This window comes from Thamnophis sirtalis, unplaced genomic scaffold, assembly GCF_051295495.1.
Source record: "Thamnophis sirtalis isolate CommonGarterSnake01/CBP01778 unplaced genomic scaffold, rThaSir2_p1.2 scaffold_2, whole genome shotgun sequence".
In the NCBI taxonomy this organism is placed as follows: domain Eukaryota; kingdom Metazoa; phylum Chordata; class Lepidosauria; order Squamata; family Natricidae; genus Thamnophis; species Thamnophis sirtalis.
Genome location: NW_028261382.1, coordinates 3,135,834 through 3,158,763, shown reverse-complemented (window position 1 = coordinate 3,158,763; position 22,930 = coordinate 3,135,834). Strand labels below are relative to the sequence as shown.

Sequence of the window (22,930 nt, the reverse complement as noted above, 5' to 3'; positions counted from 1 at the left end):
ATCAATCAATCAATCAATCTCTATCCTAGAAGAAGACAATGGAAAACCATGATCAACCAACCAACCAATCAATCAATCTATATCCTAGAAGACGACAATGGAATATTATGATCAACCAACCAATTAATCAATCAATCAATCTCTATCCTAGAAGAAGACAATGGAAAACCATGATCAACCAACCAATCAATCAATCAATCTATATCCTAGAAGAAGACAATGGAATATTATGATCAACCAACCAACCAATCAATCAATCAATCAATCTCTATCCTAGAAGAAGACAATGGAAAACTACGATCAACCAATCGAAGACAATGGAAAACTATGATCAACCAATCAATCAATCTCTATCCTAGAAGAAGACAATGGAAATCTATGATTGTATCATTGCTGCAAAGGATTCAAAAAAGCTTCCATAGCTTGCAGGGCTGCTAAGAGGGCAGTTAGGGAGGAACATTTATTTACTATTTATTAATTCATCAAACAATCAATCACATTTTGAACATCCCCCGTTTCCCAAGAACTCCAACCCATCTGCAACAATGACAGACCTCAACATATACTAGCCACGTTTCCTCCGGTTCTCTTGTCAAGCCATCCTGAAACTGAGCATTGCCCCCCTGGGTGAGTCACACGGATAATCCCACCACCGCCTCTGGATTCCTGGATGGGCAGGTTGGCAGGCGGTGTTGGATCAGCCCAAATTCTCTCTCTCTTCTGTCACAGCATCTCCAGCCAAAATTCCTACCGTTCTTCTGTGGATAGTCATCAAAGCTTTATTCATGCTGAAAGACTTTGCTAGTATTTGTTGGCGCACATGGTGTAGGGAGTCAAGCTATTTCTTTAAAGCATAGTTTTCGGTCCTTCTACACCATCAGGTAGGGCAGGGGGGTCCAAATGTGGGAACTTTAAGACTTGTGGACTTCAACTCCCAACTTCTGGAGAACTAGGAGTGGAAATTTTGAGTAGTTCGGGGAATCGGCAAATACCACCTCTGGCTGGCCCCATCCCCATCTATTCTCTGCCTCCCAAGTCCCGGATGATTGGGAGGGAATGGGGATTTTGCAGTATCCTTCCCCTGGAGTGAGGAGGGAATGGAGATTTTACAGTATCCTTCCCCCAGGAGTGGAGGGGAAATGGAGATTTTACAGTATCCTTCCCCTGGGGTGGGAAGTGAAAGGAGATTTTGCAGTATCCTTCCCCTGGAGTGGGAAGTGAAAGGAGATTTTGCAGTATCCTTCCTCTGGAGTGGGAAGTGAAAGGAGATTTTGTAGTATCCTTCCCCTGGAGTGGGAAGTGAAAGGAGATTTTGCAGTATCCTTCCCCCAGGAGTGGGGAGGAAATGGGGATTTTGCAGTATCCTTCCCCTGGAGTGGGAAGTGAAAGGAGATTTTGCAGTATCCTTCCCCTGGAGTGGGAAGTGAAAGGAGATTTTGCAGTATCCTTTCCCCAGGAGTGGAGGGGAAATGTGGATTTTACCGTATCCTTCCCCTGGAGTGGGAAGTGAAAGGAGATTTTGCAGTATCCTTCCCCTGGAGTGGGAAGTGAAAGGAGATTTTGCAGTATCCTTCCCCCAGGAGTGGGGAGGAAATGGGGATTTTGCAGTATCCTTCCCCTGCCATGCCCACCAAACCATGCCATGCCACCAAGCCACACCCACAGAACCTGTAATAAACCTTTCTGAATCCCACCACTGGATGATTGGGCTTAGTTTTGACACTAGAATAAACCAAGGATACTTTGATTCCCTTGGAAACCTTTTATTTTAAGAGACCTAAACTCGCCTCACCAATCAAACCACATCCCCAAATTGTGGACTACTGGTGTCAGTAGGTTAGAGACAATGAGGCCTATGGTCCAGAAATCGTGGTCTATGGTTTCTACTGATCCTACCAGATTAGAGCCAATGGATCTCCAATATACTAAACACAGCTTCTCTCTTTAGCTTCTCCCCCAAAGCGTTGGGCTTCATCTGGATTCCTTTTCAGAAGCCAAATAACTCAAAGCAAAGCTTTAATCAGCCAAAAGGAAAAGCCACATGCTTCAAAGAGTGACATATGATTCAAGGCCAGGGGCTATTATCTTTGAAACCACAACTGGATCATATCCAGCAAGGCTTGATCAAAGAGCTCCAATTTGTAGGTTGTGGTCCATCCGCCACATAGGTATTTATAGCAGAAAAAAGGAACCAATAAGAGGCGGAGGGACACTTCTCAGTGGCTCTCGTGCTTCCCTGGTCTGGGCCTATCACAGAAGGAGAGAGATGGTCTGATTCTACTTTCTCCAGCTTTTTACATCGGTGTTTCTCGACCTTGGCTACTTGACGACGGGTGGACTTCAACTCCCAGAATGCACGTTGGCTGCAGAATTCTGGGAGTTGAAGTCCATCCGCCTTCAAGGTTGGCCGACTGAGAAACTCTGCTCTAGATGGCTTGGAATTGTGCCAACGGACACAAAAGATGGAGGTAAGCATTGACAAAAAGAAAAGAATGGGTCAAGAAAAAAGCTGAAAGAAGGAACCCTAATTTGGTCTAAAAAGGATGAGCATGCTTGGAGATCACAGAATAATCAATGTTTGGGAGTGGGCTCCTTTTTAAAAAAAGAAAGGATAAAACATAGCTGGCTGGCCTTTGGAAGAGATCCATTCCATATTGTGACCCTCTGTCTCATGTCTCTACAAGAACATCTGGAGAAACTTTGTCCAGATGCTCTTTTTTCAGAATTCTTGACCAATCTGGGACACCTCTAGCCTCAACTCTGATGATGATCCCTAGTTGGACCATGAAACATCTGCAAGAAAACCACCAAGCTCAGAGTATCGGGAACTCCACATTCTTCCTCCTCCTCTACTCCACAATCCCTTCTAGCACTGATGATGTTCCCTAGTTGGGCCATGAAACATCTGCAAGAAAACAACCAAGCTCAGAGAACACCAAGACACTAGAGTCCTCCTCTTCCTCTTCCTCCTCCTCTTCCTCCTCCCCACTCCTCCTCTCTGCAAACTCCACTCCCTCTAGATCTGATGATGTTCCCTAGTTGGGTCATGGAAGGTCTGCAAGGAAACAACCAAGCTCAGAGAGTATCAGGGACTCCACATTCCTCCTCCTCCTCTACTTCACAATCCCTTCTAGCACTGATGATGCTCCCTAGTTGGGTCATGAAACATCTGCAAGAAAACAACCAAGCTCAGAGAGCACCAGGACACTAGAGTCCTCCTCTTCCTCTTCCTCCTCTTCCTCCTCCCTCCTCCTCCTCTCTGCAAACTCCACTCCCTCTAGATCTGATGATGTTCCCTAGTTGGGTCATGAAACATCTGCAAGAAAACATCCAAGCTCAGAGAGCACCAAGACACTAGAGTCCACCTCTTCTTCTTCCTCCTCCTCCTCTTCCTCCTCCCCCTTCTCCTCCTCTCTGCAAACTCCACTCCCTCTAGATCTGATGATGTTCCCTAGCTGGGTCATGGAAGGTCTGCAAGAAAACATCCAAGCTCAGAGAGCAAGAAGGACCCCTCAGCCTCAACTGTCTCCCATCTGCTGGCCTAAAGTCAAGTTGACCTTCTCCCTTGTTTTCTGATGTTCTTCCTGCTTCAGTTCCTGTTAGGACTGGGTTTTCCCCAGATGTGCACGATCTCTTTCCCATCTAAGATTTTCCTGGTTTCCTTTGTTGCATTTGCACAATTCGCTTAAATTCCCTCTGGCCCCTAAATTCACCCCTTTTCTGAGTTTCCCTAGGACCCCGAACCGCAAAGAAACCCAACCATCTAGATTAGGAGGGGAAGCTAAGGCACGAACCAAGGTTAAAAACATATGAACCCAGCTTCCCGCGGCTCCCCAAAACCAGCTGAGTTTTTGCTAAGTTACTGAAGCATGGCTGATCACAGCCCATTGTCATCTTTCGTCTTGCGGTGCATTACTTCTGTTGGATGCATCGAATGTTTTCTTAATTAAAAAGCCGAATACATTTCCTAGGGAAGCAAAAAACAACACACAAAAAAACAGCCCAATCTTATCTGCATTTGCTTCCTGCTCTATCAGCACTTCTATCTGTATTGAACATCACTGCTTTATTCCCAATCCTTAACCCGGTTATCGTGCCAAAGGTGTTTTTTTCCCCCAGGACTTTCTCGTTCGGTTTTTTTGGGGGGAAGACGTTTCGCTTTTCATCCAAGAAGCCTCTAAAAGGATGCAAATGACCAGCTGCCTAAAAAGGAGTATAAATCCTTCCATTCCCCTACTACTCTGTCGGAGCTGAAGAAGCTTCTTGGATGAGAAGCAAAACGTCTTCGAAAGAAAAACAAGGAAGTCCGATGGCCTCCTGAAAAAGCACCTCTGGAACAAACCAGGACCTGGAGGACTGAGAATCTCTACAGATGTTTAGTGTACAATTTGGGATAGACACCCTTTGGATGGTTGTGGGAGGAGGAATGGATTTCCAGAGAGGGGAAACTGCAGACTACAGGAACCATTTGCACCACTCAGGAGACCCTGAGGACACAGATGAACCTCCAAGTGGCCTCAATGACCCTCTAAAAAGGATGCAAATGACCAGCTGTCTGAAAGGAGTATCAACCCTTCCCTTCCCCACCATCCAGTCAGAGCTGAAGAAGCTTCTTGGAGGAGAAGGAAAAAGTCTTCAAATGGAAAACGAAGTCCAGTTGCCTCCTGAAAAATGCATCTTTGGAACAACCAGGACCTGGATGACTGAAAATCTCTACTGACTTTTAGTGTGCAATTTGGGATGGACACCTTTTGGATGGTGCGGGAGGAGGAATGGATTTCCAGAGGGGGGAAATTGTAGACTACAGGAACCATTTGCAGCACTCAGGTGACCCTGAGGACACAGATATACCTGGAAGTGGCCTCAACGACTCTCTAAAAAGATGCAAATGACCAGCTGTCTGCAAGGAGTATCAATCCTTCCATTCCCCACCATCCAGTCAGAGCTGAAGAAGCTTCTTGGCTGAGAAGGAAAAAGTCTTCAAATGGAAAACGAAGTCCAGTTGCCTCCTGAAAAAGCACCTTGGGACAACCAGGACCCGGATGATGGAGAATCTATGTAGACTTTTAGCAACACGATTTGGGATGAAGACCCTTTAAATGGTGTGGGAGTAGGAATGGATTTCCAGAGGGGGAAAAATTGCAGACTACAGGAACCATTTGCAGCACTCAGGTGACCCTGAGGACACAGATATACCTGGAAGTGGCCTCAAGGACCCTCTAAAAGGATGCAAATGACCAGCTGTCTGCAAGGAGCATCAATCCTTTCCTTCCCCACCATCCAGTCAGAGCTGAAGAAGCTTCTTGGAGGAGAAGGAAAAAGTCTTCAAATGGAAAACGAAGTCCAGTTGCCTCCTGAAAAATGCACCTTTGGAACAACCAGGACCTGGGTGACTGAGAATCTCTACTGACTTTTAGTGTGCAATTTGGGATGGACACCCTTTGGATGGTGCGGGAGGAGGAATGGATTTCCAGAGGGGGGAAATTGCAGACTCCAGGAATCATTTGCAGCACTCAGGTGACCCTGAGGACACAGATAAGCCTCCAAGTGGCCTCAAGGACCCTCTAAAAGGATGCAAATGACCAGATGTCTGCAAGGAATATAAATCCTTCCCTTCCCCACCATCCAGTCAGAGCTGAAGAAGCTTCTTGGAGGAGAAGTTGAAAGGTCTTCAAAGAAAAAACAAGGAAGTCCTGTTGCCTCCTTAAAAAAAAAAATCACCTTTGGGACAACCGTCACCTGGATGGCTAAGGCAGTGTTTCTCAACCTTGGCCACTTGAAGATGTCTGGACTTCAACTCCCAGAATTCCCCAGCCAGCGAATGCTGGCTGGGGAATTCTGGGGAGTTGAAGTCCAGACATCTTCAAGTGGCCAAGGTTGAGAAACACTGGGCTAAGGATCTCTACAGACTTTTAACCTGGTTATCATGAAGTTTATAATTCTGGAAATCTCTCTTGTTTATGGCTGAACCACTTAACCAATGATTATCAAGTGTCCCGGAGATCATCATGTTGTTGGTGGAAGGAAGGCCAGCCCTGCATTGAGAACTGATGTGGTTGTATGGGACAGCATGGAGGAGATGTTTTCAGCTTGTGGAACTGAAAAGACTCAAGTTCCAAATTTTGCCAGGTTTTTATGTTTCTCATGAATTTTTGAGTGACTTGATTGGGGTTTGGGGCAGTTGGGGCTGGGGTCAGAAAGAAGATATAGAACATATCCAAGTGGAGAAATAATCAAATCCAAAGATTTGATGGCCGGGAGAAATAAAGACTCTTCCAAGTTGAACTTCTGGAGATGACAATGTCATCGTTTTCTTGGCAATCATCTGGAGGGAGATTTCCCTTGTCTTCTTCTTCTGCAGCCTAGATCATAACCTGGAATTTCATGAGGGCTGCCCTCCCCCAAAAATACATTATTTGAGATCCCTTGGAGCTGTTTGGAAGTAGAGGGGCAGGCTAGTCATAAAATAAATACAAGTAATATTCCAGTGTAACCTGGTTAGGTTTTTTGGGGGGAGATCTACCAAGGCCATCTTAGATTGATCATGCGCCATTGAGTTGGTGTCAACTCTTAGTGACCAGCTAGATGGATTTTCTCCAGGAGTTTAGTCAACCAACCTGGATTTTTAAGTCTTCCAGTGGTGCTACACTGATCCACCCACCTTTGCACCTAGATGGGAAGTAAAGCTTTCAACATTCATTGTGCCTGAAGGAAGCATTGTTAGAGATTCCTCTTGTAGTTGAACAAAGATCAAACACCAGTTCCCATGGATATAAAGGTGGCCTTTTCTTGGTTTGTGGACTGAACGGTCCAATTCAAACAACAATCAGGCACCTGCATGCTTCATCCTAAACCAGGGGCCGGCAACCTTAAACACTCAAAGAGCCACAAAGATCCTAACCGGAAGCCCCCCCACTTCCCAATTCAATTCCTTAAAGGTCCCTTAGCTGTGGTTTAGCCCGATGGCTGAAGCCGAAAATAGGATTTCTGAATACTTCGAGAAAGCTAGAGCTCTATTTTATAATGTTATCAGAATGCCAAATGCTAACGTGGGAGTAATATAAGATTGCAGTTCTGAGCGATAGAATGCATCTCTGTGTGTGTGTGTGTGTGTGTGTGTGTGTGTGTGTTTAAAAAAAAATACAGCAGATCAGAAATTCCAACACCAACTTGAGTAACAGGCAAGTAATTTACGAGTAGTAATTAGCCCAAACCAATTGATCGATGGTTAGAATTTCAGGCTAGTTGTTCAGTAGAAATTACCAGTAATAAAAGGGTGTGTTTGTGTGTGTGTGTGGAAACGGAGAGTTCCCTAACGTTTAAATGCTCAATGTGTTATAATACTAAGCTTAGGGAAATCATGTTAATATGAATGTGAAAGATGTGGCAAAAGAGGAACGATGTGGCACAGAGATGCTTGCAGCCAGACGACACACTGAATCGGGAAAGAGGAACGTTTATTCTTGTAACTAAAAAAATAATGAAAGTCTCTCTCTCTCTCACCCTCCCTCCCTCCCTCTCTCCCTCCCTCTCTCTCTCTCTCTCCCTGCTTCTCTTTGAAGTTCCTGGCATTCACCAGACAAAAAGAAATTCAGGGAGGGGGTAAACAGGAAGACCCCAGTCCTTGCCTAACAATAGCAATAGCAGTAGACTTATATACCGCTTCATAGGCCTTTCAGGCCTCTCTAAGCGGTTTACAGAGAGTCAGCATATTGCCCCCAACAATCTGGGTCCTCATTTTACCCACCTCGGAAGGATGGAAGGCTGAGTCAACCCTGAGCCGGTGAGATTTGAACCGCTGACCTGCTGATCTAGCAGTAGCCTGCAGTGCTGCATTTAACCACTGCGCCACCTTGGCTCTTATAACAATTTGGGCATCAGCGCCATTGCTTAAGCCAAGCATCCAATTTAAACCCCAGCTCAATCTCAACTCCCGATTTCCTGGAGTTAGGACAGAGGGACGTAAGGCAACTGCTTGGAAACCAAGCTTCCCATCTGGAGGTTGGTTGCCAGGCTGAAAAAGCCCTCCCCCCTCCTCATTTCTCAAAAGGTACCCCTCTTCTTCTGGGGGCCCCACCTGATGGTCTCCAGGAGGCCCATCCTATCCAGACCAAGCATTGCAGTTCTTAAGTGCCCCCAAAGTTAATGGTTCTCCATCGATTGGGCAAGGAAAAGCAGGATCTTTGAAATGTGACCTGGGGGGCTCCTGGAGGAGAGAGAGAGAGAGAGAGGAGGGGGCTTTTTGGAGGGGAGGGAGGAGAGGAAAGAGACAGGAAGAAGGGAAGCTTGGATGGAAGGTATTTGCAATGGGAAATCAACTGGCGAAGCAGAAGGGTGGGAAATGAAGAGGGAACAGCCAAGAAACCCCCCAAATGTGCTTTTCAGCTCTTGGAAACTGTCCACAATGCTGGTCTCAGCTGATCTCTCTCTCTCTCTCTCCTCCCCCTCCCTCTCAGTGAAAGCCCACCCTCTGCTCTAAAAAATGTATCCAGACCCCCAACTCCCATTGACAATTCAGGTCTTTTCATCCAACCCCCTCCTCTCTCTCTCTTTCTCTCTCTCTCCCTCTCTTTTCTCTCCCTCCCACTTTCTCCCCCTTCCATCCTCTCTTTCTCTCTCCCTCCCCTTCCTCCCCTCCCCTCCTTCTCTCGCCCTCTCCCTCCCTCTTTCTCCCCCTCCCCTCCTCTCTCTCTCCATCTCCACTCTATTTCACTCTATCTCTCCCTCTTTCCCCCCTCCTCTTTCTCCCTCCCTCTCCTCTCTCTGCCTTCCTCTTTCTCCCCCTTCCCTCCCTCTCCTCCTCTCTCTTTCTCTCCCCCTCTCCTTCCCTCTTTCTCCCCCTCCCCCTTTCTCCCCCTCCTCCTCTCTCTTTCTCTCCCCCTCTCCCCCACTCTTCCTCCCCCTCCCCTCCTCTCTCTCAGCGAAAGCCCACCCTGTGCTCCAAAAAACATGTCCAGACCCCCAATTCCTATTGACAATTCAGGTCTTTACATCCAAGAGCTTGTCTCTGCCCCGCTCTCCCTCTCCCTCCCTCCCTCTCTCCCTCCCTCCCTCTCTCTCCCTCTCTCTCTCTCACACACACAAAATCAAGGAAGCCAAAGTGGATCAGGAGGGCAGCTGGCGGCACAAACACAACCCAACACACAACAGTCACACACACAAACACACCCTGTAAGACAGAGGCTAAGGGGGCACAGAGAGCCGCAAAGACACCCCCCCCTTGGAAGCCAGACCAAGCCCCCCTCTCCCCAATCCCCCAAGGATATCCCTCCCCAGGACCCAACACTCGCCGAAGACACACACAGATCAAAGGCGCCTTCCCTCTCTCTGGCGCACGCAGGCTGGTTCTTCCGCGGATGAGGGAAGGAGGGGAGGGCGTCCAGACAATAAGCGCACACACCCTGATCACCTTCACGGTGGGTGAAAACACAGGTGGATTGTCCCCTTCTCTCTCCCCCCCCTCCATCTCCCCGCTCAGAACAAACCTCCCCCCATCGGCGTCCAATCATCCCCGGTACTCACAAACTTCGGAGGAAACGCGCTGCAGGCACCGAGCTCGGGGAAAAAAAGACACATTACAGCTCCGGGGGAGGGGGCAAAAAACCGGCTCCTGGTGGCGCGGGAGGGGGGCGGAAACGACACCTCTTTCCTCTGCCCCCCCCTCAAAGGCGTAGAGGACCAAATCTCCAGGAGGGGAGGGGGTCGCGATGCCCCTCCTTCCCTCCCGAGCCCAACGGCGCCCCTCTGAAGCAACTGGGATTGGAGCAGCGCCCCCCCCCACGCAGCCCCCTCCCCCGCCTGCGAAATCCGGCTCAGAAAGACAACCGTGATGCCAAAGGAGGCATTTTCAGCCCCCTCTCTATGCACCTCCCCGCGCCCCCAGACCCCAAATAAGGACGAGACCAGCATCCGAAGGCTGGCGGGAGAAGGGGTGGGGAGGCAGGCGCGGATCAGGAGGGTTGCGCGACCCCCCCCTCCCTCCAAAAAAGCCAACCACACAAGCACCCCGAGGGAGCCAGAGCAGAGTTGCAAAACGGAGCGGGTCTCCCGCCGGGGGACCCCCGTCCCCCCCCCCCCCCCCCGCCGAGGACTTCAAACCGAGCATCTCCGCGGTGCCAAATCCGGAGTTGGGGAAGGCGCAGGGAATCCGGATCGGTGGGGGGAGAGGGTGGTGGCGGCGGCGGGAGGGGAACGGTGGGGAGGGGGTTAAGGGGAGACGAAAGGGGGGGTATCCGTCCAGGGTCTGCAAGCCAGGAAGGCGCCCCCCTCCCCAACCTTCCCCTCAACCCCCAAGAGCAGCGTCCCCCTCCCCCCCCGACTCCAAATCGAACCTCTCCAAGAATCCGGAATTGGAGAAGGCGCAGGGAATTCGGATTTGGGGAGGGGGAGAGGATGGTGGCGGGAGGTGAACGGGGGGGGGGGGGTGAAGGGGAGAGGAAGGGGTCTGCAAGCCAGAAAGGCGTCCCACTCCTCATCCTTCCCCCCAAGTCCCCCTTCCAGAGAAGCAGCGTTCTCCCCCCCCCCTTGCCCCCCAAGGGACACCAAATCAAGCCTCGCGGCGAATTCGGATTTGGGGAACGAAGGCGCAGGGAATCCGGATCAAGGGTATGTTGGCTGGGAGGGAACGGAGTGGGGGGGAAAAGAGCGGGGGGGGGTCTACAAGCCAGGAAGGTCTCCCCCTCCCCAACCTTTCCCCCACCTCCCCCAAGAGCTGCGTTCTCCCCCCTCCCCCCCGACTCCAAATCGAGCATCTCCAAGAGAAAAAGAGGGGGGGGTCTGGAAGTCAGGAAGGTCCCCCCTCCCCTCTTCCCCAAACAGCAGCGGGACCCCTGCGGCCGACAGGAGCCTCCCCTCCTCTGCGCCCCCCCCCCAAACCCCACCCCGCCCTAATCCGTCTTACCTGCATCTCTCATTCTCGCCGCCCGCCTCGCCCGGGCAGAAACGGCAAGGTGGTTCTCCAGCCGGCGGCCGCCACCATTCAGCGCAGCGGCGGTGGCAGCATCAGCACCAGCAGCATCAGCGGCGGGGACGGCGACGGCGGCGGCTCCCCAACCACCGCCCGCCCGCCCGCCCGCTCCGGCGAGCCAGCCTCCCTCCCGGGCGTTCCCGTCCTCGGGTCGAAAAGCGCGTCGCCGCCGCTGCTGCCGCCGCCTTTCCTGCTCGCCCGGCTGGGCTTCTGGGTCCTGGGCGCGACCCCTCCCCACCTCTGCGGGACGGATCCCTCCCCCGCCCTCGGCCGGCTGCAGCAGCCAAGCTCGGCGCGCCTTCCTCTCTATCTCTCTCTCCTCGTCCTCCTCCTCCTCCTCTCAGGTGGGGAGCGAGCCAGGCAGGCGGGCAGAGGCGGGAGCGCGCGCGCACGGGAGCGGCGGAGGGAGCGCGCACCGAGGCGCGGATTTGGGGGCCGCGCGGAGGGGAGGAGAAAAAAAAAGGAAAAAGAGGGGAGACGCTGACCGGCGCCCACTTCTCCCCCTTTCTGACTTGCGGAGTAGGAAAAGGTGAAGAGGAAGGAGGAGAGGAGAGGATGCTAAGCGCGAAAGAATAACCAAGATGCAGCGGGGGTGGGGGAGTTGAGTTGAAGAGGCGAGGAGCGGGAGAGGGGGGGGGGCTGCAAATGCCAAGAGGGACCGGGGTGGGGTGGAGGGGACGAGGAAGTGATGTTGGGGAGCCTGGAAAGGAGGAACGAGGAAAGGGGGGGACCCCAAATCTGAGTGATGGTCGTTTATTAGGGTCTCTATTGAGGCAGAAGTGGCTGAAGGAATAAACGGAGGGAGGGGGGAGAGAGAGGAAGGAATGGCCAAGGAAAGGTGGGTGTGGAGCTGTTTTGGCCCCCTTTGGCTTCTTCAGAGAGCTGAGGGGGGGTGGAGGAAGGAAGGAAAGAGAATGATAGAAGAGGGAAGGAAGGAAAAGAGGGACAGAGAAGGGGGAAGGAAAAGGGGAAAGGAAGGAGGGAAGAGATGGAGAGAAAAGGTGAAAGGGTGAAAGAAGGAAGAAAGGAAGGAAGGAAGAGATGGAGAGAAAAGGTGAAAGGATGAAAGAAGGAAGAAAGGAAGGAAGAGATGGAGAGAAAAGATGAAAGGGTAAAAAAGGAAGGAAGGAAAAGGGGTAGAGAAGAGGGAAGGAAGGAAAAAGGGAAAGGAAGGAAGGAAGAGATGGAGAGAAAAGATGAAAGGGTGAAAGAAGGAAGAAAGGAAGGAAGAGATGGAGAGAAAAGATGAAAGGGTAAAAAAGAAGGAAGGAAGGAAGGAAAAGGGGTAGAGAAGAGGGAAGGAATGAAAAAAGGAAATAAAGGAAGGAAGGAAGAGATGGAGAGAAAAGATGAAAGGGTGAAAGAAGGAAGAAAGGAAGGAAGAGATGGAGAGAAAAGATGAAAGGGTAAAAACGAAGGAAGGAAGGAAAAGCAGTAGAGAAGAGGGAAGGAAGGAAAAGCAGTAGAGAAGAGGGAAGGAAGGAAAAGGGAAAAGAAATGAAGGAAGGAAGAGATGGAGAGAAAAGATGAAAGAGTCAAAGATGAAAGAGTAAAAGAAAAGGAAGGAAGGAAGGAAGGAAGGAAGGAAGGAAGGAAGGAAGGAAGGAAGGAAGGAATTCATCTTCACAAACAAACAAAGAAAAGGCTTCTGGATTGTCCATGCCTGCCCTTCTACACTCAGGGTCTTCAAGAAGGGGAGTGGGAAAGCTCATTTGTTGAGAATATTTTCACTTATTCCCACCCACCCAGAAAATAAGATTCCTAAACTGAACCATAAGGAACCTGCTTTTTGGATGCCCCCTCATGTTCTATAAAAGGAGAAGGAGCCACCACTGTCGAATGACCACAGCCGCCAGGTCAGGTTGGGCCAGCTAAGGAGCCACATCTAGCCGATCTTGGTTGATCTGGAAAGCTAGACCCTGGTTGACCCTTGGACATCACAGCCATCCAAGACCAGGAAGTCAAAAGCATCCCTGAAAATAGTCCTGGTCAATCTCTTCCATTTCAGGCCAAGAAGACCTCATGGGAGGCAGCTCTGAAGATCTTGAGAGTTGACCTGCACTCAACACGACTTCGCTTCACACCATGACCTAAGGACCCCACACACCCAGAGCTTTGGAGAACAGTTCCCCAGCCTGTAAAATCTGCCATAAATTGGCCAATGGGAGATGGAGACCACCAAGAGAAGAAGAGGTTGGAGAGGACAAGACGGAATTAGAAAGAGGAACATGGGCAGCTGATGGTCTATTCAGTTGCTACCCAGAGTTCCACTGGTTAGATGTGTTTAACAATAATATCAGGAGTGGGTTCCTGTACCGGTCGGTAACGGTTCGCCGCGTGTGTGCGTTGTGCGGGTGCTGCTCACTCCACACGGGCACAGGCCCACCGCATTTTGCTTGTGCACGGGCAGTTGAACGATGAATGGCCCCTCCCAGAGGAAATAAAAGAGGAGCAAAAGGGGAGTGGAGTTTGCAGGAGACAATCAGTTCGCTTAATTGGTTTGTGACTCTCCGAGACTCCTTGCCAAGTTTTGCAGCTATCGGCCTGGCAGCTCTCCAAGCCAGATAAGGTCTGTGACTATAAATCCTCCCTTGAAAGACTTTGCTGGATGTGAATGATCAGAATTCGCAGGAAATTAATAAAAGGGGTTTTTGTCAGGACCAGGAGTTTGCTTCATGCTCTCGGGAAGCCTCGGTCAGAACATGAGGAAACGGATCAAGAGTGGCTGTTTTCTTTCTGGTCTGATCCAAGTAGGGAGCACTTACTTCCCAACGAAGGAAGCTTACTTACCGGATTACTCAGAGTAAGAGGGAGGGCAGAGCAGAAGAGCTGAAAAATGGAACACAGCTTGCCAAGTGCATTAACTGACGTTTCCTACCAGCGGAGGAAATATTTAAACTCACATCTTCACTTTGAAAATGGTGCTCAGGTGAAACCCTTGACATTGAGTTAAAAGCCTTGTCATTATGCAGCGGCTGGTATTGTTCCTACGACTTGATATCTGTTAATTGGTTGGGGTGATGATACTCATTTGACTTCCGATCCGCTTTCAGACAGCTGCACTTCAGCGGATGTCACCCGATATATTTATTTACGGGCCGTATTTTTAAACACCCCTGTAAATTGCCTCAGCGGGAGACGGCACCTGCCTGATCTCATTTGGCCCTGAAGGTAGGTGAGGGCTTGAGCCTGGAGGGGGCCTCCACGGAAATCCCTGGGGGTTGTAAGATTGAATTGAAAAAAATATTTGGGGAGACAGCAATGGTGAAACGCTTAGAACCATGGTTGAAATTTCAGTGGGGTGTCCATGAAGTCACAGGGGCTGTTGATGTTACTTTAGGGGTGAAATCCAGAAGTTCTGACAGGTTCTGGAGAACCGGTAGTGGAAATTTTGAGTAGTTTGGAGAACCAGTAGCGGAAATTTTGAGTACTCCGGAGAACCGGTAGCAGAAATTTTGAGTAGTTCGGAGAACTGGTAGCGGAAATTTTGAGTAGTTCGGAGAACGAGTAACAGAAATTTTGAGTAGTTCGGAGAATCGGTAGTGGAAATTTTGAGTAGTTCGGAGAACCGGTAGTGGAAATTTTGAGTAATTTGGAGAACCGGTAATGGAAATTTTGAGTAATTTGGAGAACCGGTAGCAGAAATTTGAGTAGTTCAGCGAACCAGAAGCGGAAAATTTGAGTAGTTCAGAGAACCGGCCAATGCCACCTCTGGCTGGCCTGAGAGAGGGGAGGGAATAGGGATTTTGCAGTATCCTTCCCCTGCCACACCCACTAAGCCACGGCCACCAAGCCACACCCACAGAACCAGTAGTAAAAAACAATTGAATTTTACCACTGGTGTTACTTCTATCATGGATTCTGGGTTCTAACCACCACCTGTTTCTAGAGGAAGTTGATGATGAGGTCAGAATAATCAGATTATGGAACAACAGAAGAGTTGGAAGGGAACTTGGAGGTCTTCTCGTCCAGCCCTAGACCATTTCAGATAAATCCCTTCTTGAAAACCTCCAGTGTTGGAGCACCCAAAACTTCTGGAGCCAAGCTCTTCCACCGATTAATTGTTCTCACCGTCAGGATATTCCTCCTTAGTTCTAAGTTGCTTCTCTCCTTGCTTAGTTTCCATCTGTTGCTTCTTGACCTGCCCTCATAGATTCTACAGATTAACAGAGTTGGAAAGGGACCCTGTAGGTCATCTAGTCCAATCCCAAGCAGGAGACCCTGCACCATTTCTGACAGATGGCAGTCTTCTTGAAAGTCTCCATTGATGAAGCTCCCACAACTTCTGAAGGCAACTTCTGTTCCATCGGTTGATTGTTCTCACTGTCAGAAAAATTCCTCCTTATTTCCAGGTTGAATCTCTCCTTGGTCAGTTTCCATCCATTCTTCCTTGTCTGGCCTTCAGGTGCTTTGGGAAATAGCTTGACCCTCTTCCTCTCTGGGGCAGCCCCTCAAATAGAAATAGAGAGGCAAACTTAATAACTCAGCTAGTTGACTTGTAGCAGCTTCCACTCCTTGGCTCTCTGACCCAATCTCCCCTGTTGCTTCTAGATAGGACAGCCAACCCATATCTGTCCCAAGACTTCTGGAAGATGTCAAGTGGGCACAGATTGATGGAAATCTTCAGGAACTCTCCCCTTCTTGCAAACCCAAGAGATCTGTTCCCATGCTTTGCTTTATAATTTAGTCCAGCCAGACACTGAATTTAAGAACCGTAGCAAACAGAGGAACTGATGTTCCCTTCTTCTAACTTTCTCCCTGGTTCCAGGGCTTGTCGACGCAAAGCCAAGATCAAGGAGGACGATTTTTGAATTTCCCCATATGGCTGAGACAAACGAGGGAAGGGGAGGGGGGAAGGGAGGGAGGGAGAGAGGAAAAGAGAGAGGGAGGGCCATAGCTGATGCTCCTCGCAGCGAGAACATGCTATTCCCACCATGCGCCGCCTGGTTGAAATGCAGACCAGACCAGTCTGCTCCGAATGGTAATCAGGGCTGTCTGCATGCCATGTGGAATTGTGTTCTGCTGGGGCCCAAGCCAACCAGAACGCACAAGTCTGGCTCGCTTTGCAAAGCAGGTGGCCGTGGACACCCCCACCCCCCCGCGAGACCTACAACAAGGGTGGCGCGACGGGTGCGTGCGGATCTGTCCTAGCCGACGGAGCTGTTGTAGATCGGCAGGTTGGCCCTGCCCTCAGCTAACCTTCCCGAGCATGTGCGCCTGTGAGTTTCAAGGCTGGTTGGAGGAAGCTGGAACGGAAGCCGGGCGGAGTAGAGTATTGGTATGACTACATCTAATCGAGGAGCCATCCAATGTAGAAAGAAGGAGAAATTCCCCGAGGGCGAGAACAATTGACCAGTGGAATGACTCGCCACCAGAAGTCATGGTTGCTCCGACACTGGAGGTTTTAAAGAAGAGGTTGGACAACCATTTGTTCAGGATGGTAGAGGGTTTCCAGCTTGAGCAGGGGCTTGGATTAGAAGTCCTCCAAGGTCCCTTCCAAATCTTGTTATTCTGCCTTCCTTCCTTCCTTCCTTCCTTCCTTCCTTCCTTCCCTCCTTCCAACTCTCCTTTCTTTCTCCATCACTGGAGGTTTTCAAGAAGAGACAACCACTTCTCTGAAATGATCTAGGGTCTCCAAGTTGAGCAGGGGGTTGGAGTAGAAGACCTCCAAGGTCCCTTCCAAGTCTATTTTGCTATTCTTCCTTCCTTCCCTCCTTCCTTTCTTCCCTCCCTCTCTTCTTTCTCCATCACTGGAGGTTTTCAAGAAGAGGCAACCACTTTTCTGAAATGATCCAGGGTCTCCAGCTTGAGCAGGGGGTTGGAGTAGAAGACCTCCAAGGTCCCTTCCAACTCTCTTTTGCTATTCTGTCTGTCTGTCTGTCTGTCTGTCTGTCTTCCTTCCTTCCTTCCTTCCTTCCTTCCTTCCTTCCTTCCTTCCTCCCTCCCTCCCTCCCTTCCCTCCCTCCCTCCCTCCCTTCTTTCTCCATCACTGGAGGTTTTCAAGAAGAGGCAACCACTTTTCTGAAATGATCCAGGGTCTCCAGCTTGAGCAGGGGGTTGGAGTAGAAGACCTCCAAGGTCCCTTCCAACTCTCTTTTGCTCGCTCTTCCTTCCTTCCTTCCTTCCTTCCTTCCTTCCTTCCTTCCCTCCCTCCCTCCCTCCCTTCTTTCTCCATCACTGGAGGTTTTCAAGAAGAGACAACCACTTCTCTGAAATGATCCAGGGTCTCCTGCTTGAGCAGAGGGTTGGAGTACAAGACCTCCAAGATCCCTTCCAACTCTCTTTTGCTATTCTGTCTTCCTTCCTTCCTTCCTTCCTTCCTTCCTTCCTTCCCTCCCTCCCTCCCTCCCTCCCTCCCTCCCTCCCTTCTTTCTCCATCACTGGAGGTTTTCAAGAAGAGGCATCCAGGGTCTCCTGCTTGAGCAGTGGGTTGGATTAGGAGACCCCCAAGTTCCATTCCAATTCCATTATTCTGTTATTCTGGGGGTGAGTACTGTCCCCACCGTTTTAGCCTTCGGGAAAGGTATCAAAATCTAGTTTCGCTGGTGGGCCTCGAGGCCCCGAGAGAGGCACTCATCCCTGGAGGTAGTTGACGAAGTAAGAAGACCTCATTTCCCCCAGTCTTCCTTTTCTGGTTTTAATATCACTTTAAATTTTTAACTCATGCAGTTTTAATATTTCAATTCTATTCGTCTCTTTGCAAGCGGTGAGCTGGCCAGACTCACCTGATGGGGGAGAGGGGAGGCATAAAAATGTAAACAAACAAACAAACATCCTGATTTCCTCATCTGCTTCCTGGCTCCCTTCCTGATACAAGTTAGTTTTTTTTTAATAAGATGAGCTTGTTTTTTTGACCATGATTTCAACCATCAAGGAGGCATCCCTCCGTTTTTTCTCAAAAAATAAAAGGCATGGAAACAATTTGCTCTTTCATTTCTTTCGGAAGCGTCTTTGGGGTTTCTTGATCCAACCTCATATGCCCCCCCCACTCTTTTGTGGATTTTTGGCTAACCTCCCAAACAGAATCACTGGGGCTGACCCCTTTTAGCTTCCTGTCAAGATCAGCCAGATGTTGTTCCTAAGTGAGCCACTTTTCCCCCAGCTCAGTGGTCTCCAAGTGTGTCCCACCACAACTCCCAGCATCCTCAACAGTGGTGGGATTCAATTTTTTTTTACTACCGGTTCTGTGGGCGTGGCTTGGTGGGCGTGGCAGTGAAAGGATACTGCAAAATCTCCATTCCCTCCCCACTCCAGGGGAAGGATACTGCAAAATCCCCATCCCCTCCCCACTCCAGGGGAAGGATACTGCAAAATCCCCATCCCCTCCCCACTCCAGGGGAAGGATACTGCAAAATCCCCATTCCCTCCCCTCTCCAGGGGAAGGATACTGCAAAATCCCCATCCCCTCCCCACTCCAGGGGAAGGATACTGCAAAATCCCCATTCCCTCCCCACTCCAGGGGAAGGATACTGCAAAATCCCCATCCCCTCCCCACTCCAGGGGAAGGATACTGCAAAATCCCCATTCCCTCCCCTCTCCAGGGGAAGGATACTGCAAAATCCCCATCCCCTCCCCACTCCAGGGGAAGGATACTGCAAAATCCCCATCCCCTCCCCACTCCAGGGGAAGGATACTGCAAAATCCCCATCCCCTCCCCACTCCAGGGGAAGGATACTGCAAAATCCCCATTCCCTCCCCACTCCAGGGGAAGGATACTGTAAAATCCCCATTCCCTCCCCACTCCAGGGGAAGGATACTGCAAAATCTCCATTCCCTCCCCACTCCAGGGGAAGGATACTGCAAAATCCCCATCCCCTCCCCACTCCAGGGGAAGGATACTGTAAAATCTCCATTCCCTCCCCACTCCAGGGGAAGGATACTGCAAAATCCCCATCCCCTCCCCATTCCAGGGGAAGGATACTGCAAAATCCCCATTCCCTCCCCACTCCAGGGGAAGGATACTGCAAAATCTCCATTCCCTCCCCACTCCAGGGGAAGGATCCTGTAAAATCCCCATTCTACCCCACTTCAGGGAAGGATACTGTAAAATCTCCCACTGATTAATTGTTCTAGCTGTCAGGAAATTTCTCCTTAGTTCTAGGTTGCTTCTCTCCATGATTAATTTCCATCCATTGTTTCTTGCCTTGCCCTCGGGTGCTTTGGAAAACAGGATGACCTCTTTTTGGGAAGACCCCCTATTAGAAGAGTTGTGGAGAAGTGCTGGGAGTTGAAATCTAAGATCTGGAGACCAGCCACTTTGACTTCATCCACTTTGGAAAACAATCCTTTCAATATTTTGAAGAGCCTAGGATGGCTTTCGTGGGCTCAGAACATCAAATGGTGCCCATTTAGAGATGCCTCATTTAGCCCATGATCTCAGCTTCCCACGGTGGCCACCCAGATATTTCACCCCGCCAATAAAACATTCCAATTCATTGTGGTCATTCCCCAGCAGGACGTATCCAAGGCTGTCTCAAATTGGAAGTTCACTAACAACTGTAATGACTAATTATCATTGACAAATCTATCCAGTATGAATGTGTGTCTTCTTCTTCTTCTTCTTCTTCTTCTTTTTTTTCTACATCTATTTTCTTGGAACTTGATGTACCTCAACATAAGGGCTATTCTCAGTTCCATGGCTACATAATTGATTCCAAGATCCGAAGCTGCTGGATCCTTTTCTTGCTAGCTAATCTCTCCATGCTCCCTGGTTGCCAATAGACTCCAGTTGTCAATGAGCAAGCAATGTCAAGATGTTCTAAAGTGAGGCCTCCTACCACGCAGCCTTCTACAATGAGAAGCTAAAACGACAATCCCAGAGGCTATTTCCCTGCCTGTTGTTTCTCAGACAGTAAGAGGACTCACATTTTAGGCACGGAATAGCAGTAGCAGTAGACTTATATACCGCTTCATAGGCCTTTCAGGCCTCTCTAAGCGGTTTACAGAGAGTCAGCATATTGCCCCCAACAATCTGGGTCCTCATTTTACCCACCTCGGAAGGATGGAAGGCTGAGTCAACCCTGAGCCGGTGAGATTTGAACCGCTGACCTGCTGATCTAGCAGTAGCCTGCAGTGCTGCATTTAACCACTGCGCCACCTTGGCTCAATATTAGATTCGAAGACCCAGGAAGTTCTAGGTAGATCTGAATGTTCTACTGACCATTGGCAGAGAAGAAGATGGACTGATGACTTGAGTCCCACATACGACAACTTCCTACGGATCTGAAAACAATAGCAATAGCAGATAGACTTATATACCGCTTCATAGGGCTTCCAGCCCTCTCTAAGCGGTTTACAGAGTCAGCCTATCGCCCCCCACGGTCTGGGTCCTCATTTCACCCACCTCGGAAGGATGGAAGGCTGAGTCAACCTTGAGCCTGGTGAGATTAGAACCGCTGAACTGCAGATAACAGTCATCTGAAGTGGCCTGCAGTACTGCACCCTAACCACTGTGCCACCTTGGCTCAGATAGATGATAGATGATAGATAGATAGAGATGATAGATACATAGATAGATAGATAGCAATAGCAATAGCAATAGCAATAGCAATAGCAATAGCAGTTAGACTTATATACCGCTTCATGGGGCTTCCAGCCCTCTCTAAGCGGTTTACAGAGTCAGCATATCGCCCCCCACAGTCTGGGTCCTCATTTCACCCACCTCGGAAGGATGGAAGGCTGAGTCAACCTTGAGCCTGGTGAGATTAGAACCGCTGAACTGCAGATAACAGTCAGCTGAAGTGGCCTGCAGTACTGCACCCTATCCACTGCGCCACCTCGGCTCTTACAGAACCATTACAGAACTGGGGGGGGGGGAATCTCAATCTGAGTTCAGATCACCCCATTGCACCTTGCAAATCACAATCATGTGAAATTGAAAGGGATGGTGGCCAGATGTTCTCGGTATGGCCTTCTAGAACACCAAGAAATGACGGTCTTCGCAAAATGGGGTCAGAAAGATGAAGATACAATGCAGTTACCATCTTGACTGTCTTTCTTTCTTATTTTTTGCCCAGACCCCATGGGGATGCTCCTACGGGGAACTCTTATCTAACGATCTCATTGGCACCAAACTGTGGGAAACGTAGATGATACGATGGGTTGCATTTCTGCATTGCTCAGAATATCTTGAGTGTCGTTACAATGTTCATTGATAGTCTTTTGCTGTGGAGGGGAAGAAGCTGTGAATGAAAGCTTCAGAGAGAACGTAGAGGGGGGAAAAACGAGGATGGACCTCAAACCTGTTGTGGTCTTCTGGTGGCCTGTGGAGCTGGCAGCAGATTCGGACAGTGAGGAGGCTGGGGAGGAAGATGGGCCAGTCCTGGAGTCTGGGGAAGGCTCGGATGAGGGCTCTGTGTCGGAGGCAGGAGAGGGGGCCAGGGCCGTATGCCAGTTACCAGCTGCCTTCAGAGTCAGACATCAGTGAGGCAGACGAACAGCTGGAGCCTGTTCCCAGTGTGCGCATGCGCAGAGCTGCCAGAAGGCAAGGACAGTTAAGACAAAAAGGGTGACTCGAGAGTAAGGCTTGGAGATGATTGGCCCCTCCCATAAGATATAAAAGAGAAGCAAACGGATGTGAGCAGCAATTTTGTTCGTGCTGGTCGGTTTAAATTCTGAAGCTCCGTTTTGATTCTGTGCTCTGTGTGGCCTTGCAAAGCTAATTGGCAATTAGGTCTCTGGCAGCATTTCAAGGGAGATAAAGGTGGGTGCTTATCAGCCTTACCCTGAAAGACTGTGGAAGACTTCTGTCGGACTCTTCACAAACTGTTTGTGACTCACTATGAGCCAAGGTGGCGCAGTGGTTAGCGTGCAGTACTGCAGGCCACTTCAGCTGACTGTTATCTGCAGTTCAGCGGTTCTAATCTCACCGGCTCAAGGTTGACTCAGCCTTCCATCCTTCCGAGGTGGTGAAATGAGGACCCAGACTGTGGGAGGCGATATGCTGACTCTGTAAACCGCTTAGAGAGGGCTGAAAGCCCTATGAAGCGGTATATAAGTCTAACTGCTATTGCTATTGCTATTACGGGCTGTGAATGGACATAATTCATAGCCGTCGAAATAAAAAGAGGGTTTGGGGGACTAAGCGTGTGATTTCTACTATCTCAGGAAGCCTCGGTCAGAACGAAAGCCTCCGTTCAGTGCGGATGGGACACTCGCCATCCGAAGGAATGAAGCTTGGATTGGCAGCCGTATCCCAGAGCTGAAGGTTTTCGAGTCAATCCCACCATTGGATTTCGCGTCAATCGTTCTATAGACCAGCTCTAGGCTGCGGTCCACCATGGGCTCGTCTTGGCCTTTTTCCAGGCAGATTCTTGGCAGTTGAAAATCATTAATACTTCAGAGAAGAGGAGGAAGAACCGGGGGGGATTTGATGGAGATAACGAAAAGGGCGTTTTGGGGGTGGGGGAGGGGGAGGGTGCCGGGAGGGAAGCAAAATGCCAGAGCATCTGTGTGTATTTGTCATTTAGAAACATGTTGGTGAGTGGGAGGGGAGAGAAAAAAAATGGGGGGGGGAGGAATCGAAGACAGGAGGGTTTGCAATGAGGAGGGGCGTGTTGGGGAGCACAGCATTTGGAAGGGAAGGAGGGGAGGATGGCTATTCTGGGATGTCTCAAAAGGCCCCGGGGGTCAACTCTCTCGGGATGAACAGATTTCATTTTTTTTTTTTTGCACCCACGATTGGGGGGGGGGGGGGAAAGAAAAGATTAAAAAAAAAAACCAACGACGAATGAGGACGACACCAGAATTAATTAAAGCACTCGGAACCAACGGGGAAGAAAAGTGCAATTGAAAAAAAAAAAAACCCACCTCTCCAAGGCCTTCAACAGATTTTACTAGTTGGGTTGGGATCCGCTACGTGGAATTGGGATCCAAGAATTCGGAGAGAGATTGGTGCCCCCGTTTTGGGGTGCAAGAAATCTCAGGAGCCACAGCTTTGAAAGCACGTCAGAATGGGCAATGTGG

General features: G+C 49.8%; 1 protein-coding gene across 3 annotated transcripts in view; it reads right to left on the bottom strand.

Moving 5' to 3' along the window:
* The window catches only part of LINGO1 (leucine rich repeat and Ig domain containing 1), a 386,153-nt gene that overhangs the window by 38,298 nt on the left and 324,925 nt on the right, over window positions 1-22,930 (bottom strand). The window contains exon 1 of one of the 3 annotated variants that reach the window (XM_087704004.1): window positions 10,901-11,014. The exons of 1 other annotated variant lie outside the window; for it this stretch is intronic. In XM_087704004.1, coding sequence (XP_087560130.1) covers window positions 10,901-10,906 — 6 coding nt within the window. In that variant the 5' untranslated portion in view covers window positions 10,907-11,014. Of the gene's footprint in view, window positions 1-9,522; window positions 9,629-10,900; window positions 11,015-22,930 lie in introns of those variants that run through there. One more of the 3 variants, XM_087704003.1, reaches the window with a different exon arrangement.